This window comes from Grammomys surdaster, unplaced genomic scaffold (genome assembly GCF_004785775.1).
Source record: "Grammomys surdaster isolate TR1022 unplaced genomic scaffold, NIH_TR_1.0 125925, whole genome shotgun sequence".
Taxonomy (NCBI): Eukaryota; Metazoa; Chordata; class Mammalia; order Rodentia; family Muridae; genus Grammomys; species Grammomys surdaster.
The window spans coordinates 3,856,762-3,865,116 of record NW_021620749.1 but is presented as its reverse complement, the minus strand read 5'-3'; the positions used below and the strand labels follow the sequence as shown (position 1 = coordinate 3,865,116).

General features: G+C 48.0%; 1 protein-coding gene across 1 annotated transcript in view; it reads left to right on the top strand.

The window, feature by feature from the left end:
- Sim2 (SIM bHLH transcription factor 2) overlaps nt 1–8,355 on the top strand; it is a 36,573-nt gene that overhangs the window by 14,395 nt on the left and 13,823 nt on the right. Inside the window, exons 4-6 of the mRNA XM_028752553.1 lie at nt 4,284–4,392; nt 5,895–5,980; nt 7,129–7,201. Coding sequence (XP_028608386.1) covers nt 4,284–4,392; nt 5,895–5,980; nt 7,129–7,201 — 268 coding nt within the window. The remainder of the gene's footprint in view (nt 1–4,283; nt 4,393–5,894; nt 5,981–7,128; nt 7,202–8,355) is intronic.

Below are 8,355 nucleotides of genomic sequence, written 5' to 3'. Positions count from 1 at the left end.
TGCTGCTGCTGCTGCTGCTGCTGCTGCTGCTGCTGCTGCTGCTGCTGGGCATATCCTTGTTGATGTCTAGGGATTCCTAGTGAGCTGTTTAAATAAGCAACAACAAAATTCCCCCACCCCCGCCCAAGCCTATCTCCTGCTCATGATTAAAGCCACAGAGGAGAGGGAAAGTCAGGCAGATCTGCGGTTATATAAAGAGAAGTATTATATGGGATACCCAGCCAACTACTCTTTAAAAACATGTTTTGCATGCTGGGCTGTAGTGAGACGTACTTTCAATCCCAACACTCAGATAGAGGCAGGAGAATCTCTGAGTTTTGGGCCAGCCTGGTCCAGGACAGCCAGGGCTACACAGAGTAACCCTGTCTTAAAAAAATCAAAACAACAACAACAACAGCAACCATGTTTTCCATCCTGGAAGTTTCCGTTCTGTAAGTAGCAATTGTGAGGTCAATATGACAAACATTCATTTATTAAATTTATTTACAGTTGGGTCTTAAACAAGATCACTAGAGATGGGGGTGTAGCTCAGTGTTAGGCATGAGGCCTTGAATTTGATCCCTGGAACAGCAAAACACAATGAAGTTGTGTTAGTGAGACTTTCTGGAGCAAGCTTAGTGCTTTCTGATGAGTGACAGCCAGAGGTTTTCATAGGTTCTAGTTTAGTGGTGCCATTCTGTGTTCACAGAATGTCCAGGTTACACTCAGTGACATCATCAGCAGATGATGCTCCAGGTTTTCACTCAGCAGTAGAGGGCCATGGGGAGCACAAGCTGCTCTGAGACATGGTTGTGTGAAAGTTCACAGAAAGGGATTGTCAGAATGATCTATTTGAGGTAATAATAATTCTTCATGTGTAGTAAGTCCTTCTCTATTTAAAGACCATTATTACATTTTAAAAAATAAAGGTTGGAATAAGAAATCTATTTATCAGGGAGGAGTTTTCTCTTTTATTTTGCTTTCCAATTAGCAAACAAATGTGCCCGCTGCTGTCAAATTCTGGTTTAAAAATAGCAATGAAGGGAAAATAGAGTTGCATGTACATTTTAAGTATCCATGTGGTTTAGATCTAACAAAGTTATGTTCCACACTGTCTAGGTAACCAATACTCATTTTCAAAGACGTGTACACATATGTGAAATAGCTGTTTATGAGACACATAAAGAAAAATGGAATATTTGAGAAGGATGCCTGAGACAAGCTAATAAAAATAGCAGCCATGCTGTTCAAGGGCACGAGACAGAATTCTTTCACTTTAGGAATTAAGGGCAACGACTTATGTTTGTTTACATAGCTCAAACCCTGAATCCTAAACCATCATAATTTACAATGCTTCATCTGCTACACTCAGCAAAATGCCCAGACACAGCTGTGCACGCTTCTCAGAGGCTGAGAGACTCTGTCTTTTCCACACAGACTCTTTATCGTCAAATTTATCATATCAGCTTTCTGGGCAGGAAGAAACTATTCAGCAAAGCATTAAAAAGCTCTTAGTGGAACGCCGTTGCTTTTGAGGGCAGCAGAGTTTTACAGACACTGAAACAGCTATTGAAGTCCTGTTTTAATAAGGCTGAGACGCGAGACCTGGGGAGTTTGGTTGAGACAAATACGTATCTTTAGAGTTACATGTATTTTGGGGACTGGGGTAAGATAGCTGCATTTCTTTCAGCATTTAAAAGTATGGACACACATATAAATACAGGAAACACCATGTCAGCCATAATTTTGAGTTAAGGTCCGCATTGTTATATATTACTCCATATTTTTTTCTATGAAGACATTTCCATTGTTTAAAGGTTATTGGGGTTCCGAGACAACCCCATTCATTTTATAACAGACCCCAGAGCTCAAAAACACCAAGTCCTTCATCCACAAATCTTAGATTGGCTTCTACTCCCACCCGTCATGAGAACAGAAGCTTTGAAACCAGACGAAGAAGTTTAGTTAAAGGGCAGCTGGGTCTTCAGCAGAGTCTCTGAAGATGCTTGTCTGCAGAGACATCACTTGAATACTATTTTTTTTTTCAACCGAAACTTCAACCAAGATTAAATGCTTACTTCCTTCAGAAAAAAAAAAAAAAAAGCAAGGGAAGGAGAATAATTGGACAATATAAAATCCATCCCACCTCCGGTTTGTTTCTAAATAAGCCATTGGAATTAGGAGGTAGAAGTGGACAGGGGGAGCTGGTGGATGAGGTGGTGGACAGGTGAGTGGACGTGTGTGTGTGTGTGTGTGTGTGTGTGTGTGTGTGAATGGATAGGGAGTTGGTGGAGGGAAGGAAGCAAAACCAGGAGTTACTGTTTCAATTGTTGACTTGAACCTTTCCATTGCCTGCACAGTGAACCCCCACCCCGCTTCCCCCGCCCCACCCCCAGACACCTTCAGGGAAAGGCTATGACACTCCTGTCTCAAACAGCTGGTTTCAAGGTGGCTGGTTATTCAAACATTTTAGGAATTAACAAGAGTGTAGTGCAAGAAAAACGACTGATTTTTCTTCTTTAATTTTTTTAATAAAATCACCTGGCCGGGGGAAGATGGCATAGTGGTTAGGGTGCTTACCATCAAAGCTGGTGACCTCGCTTTTCAGGCAAGTTCAACTCTTGGAACCCATATGGTGGGAGGAGAGACTCAAACCCAACAAGTTCTTCTGGCCTCCACATGTGTGTGCCTTCCCCCTGCACAGGCACAAAACACACGCACAAACAAATAAACAAGTAACAGAGAACCGACTGTAACTTAGATGTGGTTTTGAATCGGGCCCAGTAGTCTCACAGAGGCAGGCCTGCGCTGGGGCTGGTGTGAAGCCTCAGGTTTAGAGTGTGAGGGTAAGTAGGTGGCAGGGAGGAGCTCTGCTTGCATCCCCCCTCCCCCTGGTGCTGTTTGTATAATATTGGGAGCAAAGATTCCAGGGATGATGAAGAAAATAGAATGGTGGGTGCTGTCTGTGAGGTAAGGCTTAGAAACATGGTTTGTGTCAAAAGGGAAAGTAATCCTCAAGTCCTGACAAACAGGAAGAGCAGGCTAAGGAGGATGGGGAAGCAGAGTCGCCCCTCCTTTGCTTCTTGGCCTTGGGGCTGGATGCTAAGGACACTGTGGGTGCAGGGAAACCTTATCACAAGGCTGCTTCCTGAGGTGGCACAGTCAGACCCCTGGACAGAAGATCCTCCCCGCCAGGTGTATCCTCAGGTGTGACCACTCACAGCATCTGAAGCCAGGGACAGTATCAGCTGCACAGCCTCTCCGTTGCCTCAGTTTACCCTCTGCCTGCGCTGAGAGGTCTTCAGATCCACCTAAGGTTCTTACCATCCAAGGGCACTTTGTGAGTGCATTGAGTTTCTCCCTACACTGACTGGGCTTTGAGGCCCACTGACTCTGATGGAATTAATACCACCATTCCTGGTATAATACTAGGTATGCTGACTCAACTCTTTGGATTGTAGTTCTAAAAATAAGACCCAGCAGTACTGCCCAGGAGTCTACTCTAGGGCCCTGTCCAGCATGGCTGTTGCCTAGGGCCTGCTGTGGAGTTCCCTGTGGGGTGTGTCTGGGGTGTCTAAATGTTGAGATAGCGACCTCGGGAAGCAACTGCTGCTTCCTGATGCTAGGCCCCACCCCTCTTCAGGTCACAGGTCATGCAAAGGGAACCAGCCACACCCTGGGTGGGTCCACAGAGTAAGCATAGTCAGCTTGGACCAGGAAGGTCAGGGTCATATTCCTGGTGACACCAGGGAGCTCTGGCTGTGCCTGGGGCATGGTTCAGTGCTGACACAGAAGGGCCTTTGTCTGAGTGGCATGGGAGTCTTCCTCTGTGGTTTTCAGCTGGTCAGCCTCTGAGTGGACATGGCTCTCCAGAGGGTGCAGAACATTCAGGGCAGCTGGTCTCCAGCTGGCCATTCCCCTTATGTGACAGAGAGACAGAGGCTGCTTTAGTGTTCCAAGATATTCCCTGTCTGAAGGACACTGTCCAAGCCTCTAACCCTGAGTTCCACCTCCACCCTTCAGTGTGTCTACCATCCTGTGTACCTCGTCCACTTAGGCCCCTCTGGAAGTCCAAGCCTGTGCCCTTGGCTTTGTCGGGTTGAGGATTAGGGGCACAGTTCAGAGCTCTGCAAAGAGGAGCTCATCGTCCCCTTCGCCTTGGGTCAAGGTGTGAGCTTCGAGGAGAGAGCAGTGTCCTGTCCCCGCATGATGTGAGCCTGTGGCACACCTGGTCTGTGTTCTCTCCCCTTGCACCCACTCTGGAGAGACCTGACATGTCTGATCCTCCTTCCGTCCCCTGGCAGGTGGAGCTCACAGGCAACAGTATTTATGAATACATACATCCTTCTGACCACGACGAGATGACAGCAGTACTTACAGCCCACCCACCACTCCATCATCACCTGCTCCAAGGTTCGTTCTCCACAGCACGGGGAAACCAGAATGAAGCAAGGTCATACTCTTACTCTAAGGAGAGGGTTCGCTTCAGCTTCCCACACCTGCCAGTGTGGGTTTGGGTCAGATTAACAGCAGCTACACTTGTGCCTCGGGGCTGCTTGCTTACACTGGTGTGAATCAAGCCCAGGGCTTTGCACTTACAGGCTGAGTGCTCATTCTTTGTCTCCCAGCTGCCTCTGTGTTTTCAGTGGATGGTTATGAGTCCCTACTATGTGCCATGAGCTGTTCAGCATTGGATCACAGGCTGTTCCTTTCACATGGTCCTGGTTCAGAATGCCAGCATAGCCTGTTGCGAGCCTAGGCCTGCCTGCTTCTTCTGAGGACAGAACCAGGGGCTGGGGAATGTTAGATACCAGGGGGAAATTATATCTGTGTAATTTTGCATTTCATTTGCACATGACTGGAGGCTTTTGATCATGCTGGGATCATTAGAACCTTGGCTTTGTTGCCACAGATGTGACAGAAATATAAAAAGATGTAAGCGGTGGATACTTGGGAACTTCTGAGTGATGAGGCCGTGGCTGAATCTTAATTTAACACAGTAAATGGACAGCTAGTTATGTTCATATTGCTATGTTTAAAGATGTTGATAATTCTTTATCCACATAGCTGGTTTCTTTTTGTAATCTATTTTTTGCATGTGGAAGTATTCTGAGCAGGGACTTTAGATTAAAACCCTGGGCATCACACACACACACACACACACACACACACACACACACACACACACACATGTCTCTTTAAATTATAGTCCTGACGAGTGCAAGAAGACACAGAATATTCTAGAGGCCCCAGCCTTTCAGCTACCCTGGCAGTCCCATGAGGCATGCTGACTAGTGGGTCTCCTTCATTCCTGGGGCTACCGTTAATGGTATGGCCAAAACTTCCCTGTGTGAGGGATGGAAAAGGGGGGAAGGAAAAGGCCAGTAGATGGTTCAGCAGGTAAAGGCTGAGCCCTGGAGAGAAAGACTTGGGGAAGGGGTTCCAAGATGACAATCATCTTACCAAGCTATGGTGTTCCAGAGCCCAGCATGTAGTTGCCGAGAGGTGACGGTGTCAGTCTCCCTCTGCCAGGGACAGGGGCTAAGTTGTACCTGGCATTTGGTATCTGCTGCCTTGAAGGAAGTTAGATGTTTCTGGGCCTTTTCAAGAGCCACCTTGGCACCCAGTTCCTCTGTGGCCTGTGAGGGAGTCTGTCAGACTGACCCACTGGTCTCCAAGGTTCTTGCTATGGTCATGGTTCAGGCTGCTTTTCTTCAAAGTCTTGGACACTGTACCAGGATGTACCTTCCCCTCTTAGAGTTTGGTTGTTGGCCAGGCTCCCTGGGTCAGGGTCTGAGTGTGGGTGAGGAGGCAGATGGATGCTCTGTCTACCCTGGGGATTTTCGGGTGCAAGGTTGGGGGCTGTTGGGGACACAAGCAGGACACTTCCTGTCTAACAGCGCCTCTGCTTCCAGAGTACGAGATCGAGCGGTCTTTCTTTCTCCGAATGAAGTGCGTCTTGGCAAAAAGAAACGCAGGACTGACATGCAGTGGATACAAGGTATACGGGGCTCCTGGGGGGAACAGAAAAGGCTGGCAGGGGTCACTGTGTGTCTTATATCCTGCTTCACACTTGAGGCAGGAGAGAGGATGGGGGAAGCCACCATGTCACCTCTGCCAGGACAGAAGTCTTGAGCAAGGCTCAGGGTGGATTATGAGCCCAAAAGCCTGGCACTGTACCACAGATGTTCCAGGCTGGTTGGATTTCATCATATAAGACCAGGATTGCGGTGGCTTAGCATAGATTTTTGTCCCATCGTCTGAGTTCTACTTTGCACGCCATGGATCGGCTCCGCTGGACCAGCTGCCCCCGTGTTTGTTGAGCATCCTGGGCAGGGTCACAGTGAGCAGTGAGCGGTTGCTTCACAGAGACGTTGCTCTCTACCTGAATGCTTAAGAGAATCTGGTATCTAAGATGGTGTTTCACAACAACCACAGAGGCCCTCCCAGAAGCTAAGCCCTGCCCTCTCTGTGGTACTATATCCATCTGGCCACCCTGGCCTTCTGAAGGAGTGACACTGGCCTTGTTTCATCCTCAAGCATGGGAGGTAAAGGGAGAAGGGATGGCGTGCCAAGCTGAGTGGCACAGCTGAGACTCCTTAGCCTAGCCCATGGTTGAATTTCCCTGCCAGATATGACCACTTGCTGAGGCTAATTACGCAAGCTAGGAGCAGATCAACTACATGACCAGTTAGCAATAGTACACCTCAGAGTTAGAGACAGGAATTTCCAGGTAGGAGAGTAGGCTGGGGACAATCTGCCAGGGATTCCTGCAGGAGTCTTTTGTGCTGTTTTTCTCTGGGATGGAGGTGGGGGCGGGGCTGGAGGCAGCTGAGCTGGCAGCCCTTTTCCACTTGCCCCCTGGGAAAGGAGGAGGACGTGTTTGGGGTGCTATGAGGCCTTTGTGTTTTTCTTTTTGGAACACCCCTCTCAGCCCAGCATCCTCCTGCCTCTCTTGAGCGGCCTGCTATCTCAGTGGTGATCTCTTCCTTTGACCTTGAGGCTAATCCCACTCCTCACTTTCGTTTTCTGTGGTTACTTTTTGCACAACTGGAATGAAACCTAGTGCCTAGGCAAACATTCTAACCCAGCTCTCCCACGGCCCAGCTTTTACAGCTTGAGGGATACACTTTATTTTTCTGTACTCAGGAAGCCTCCTTGAGCCAGGGCGGGGAGCCCTTAATTCAACCTGCACCCAACAACATGTTCCTCCAGAGGCCCCGTACTTTCCTAGTTTCTGCCACTTGTCCAGCTGTAAACGCATACATCACTGTTTGTCTTGCCCTCGGTTGTCCCAGTCAGGAAGGTGGGAAAACAGGCTAGACTGGAAGGACTTCAAGATTTCTTCCATCTCTACACACTGTAAATTTGTGAAAACTGTAGAAAGAATTTTTGAACAGAGAATTTGAGTGGGCTGTGGATGTAGCTCAGGTGTAGAGAGCTAGTGCTTACTTAGCACAAGAAGCTCAGGGTTCGATCCCCAGCACTGCAGAAACTGGGTGTGGTAGTCAACTCCTGTAACCCCAACACGAGGGGGGTGTGGGCAGAAGAATAAATTGAAGGTCATACTCCACTGTGCTGCGAGTTTAAGGTAGCTTAGGCTATGTGAGACCTAGCATGGGTGTGAGTGTGTGGCTAGAGACAGAGAGAGACAGAGACAAAGAAAGACAGAGACAGAGGAAGACAGAGACAGAGAAAGACAGATACAGAGAGACAGAGACAGAGAGACAGAGAAAGACAGAGACACACAGACAGAGAGACAGAGACAGAGACAGACAGAGAGCTAGAGTTCAGATGACCACTGTTGTAATAAACATGGCCCTCAAAGGATTTCAAGTGTTTAAATGGCAAGCACACTTGACCGTGGGCGGAAGTGGATCGGGTGCCTCCAGGGGCCTTATTTGCCCTGGGACCTGTGCAGTCTCCAGTGTGGTCTCTGGCTCTAACTACTGCCTGGTGACTTATTGCTAAGTAAAACTTGTATTATAAACAAATGAAAGGTGAACACATTGGCCTGGGAAGTCGGCTCAGTTGGTAACATCCTTGTCAGGCAAGCATGAGAACCTGTGTCTGGATCCCGGCACTGGCCAGGAAATTTAAATAAAGATTTGACTTAGAGAATTCTTAATTCCCTGGAGTGATGAGTGTGTCGGGTGATAGAAGTGTCAGATTCAATTCTGTTAGAAGTTGGAAAATGTTTTAACTATGGCAAGTGCTCATAGCAAGGCAGCTAGTTCCCTAGTGCATCGTTATTGTGTTCTCTAGTCAAACTTGGCCAGGAGTTTCTGTCCGAGTCCACTGTGCATTAGTGTGTTAGTGAGCCTGGGCAGTCCCTGTGCATTAGTGTGTTAGTGAGCCTGGGGCAGTCCCTGTGCA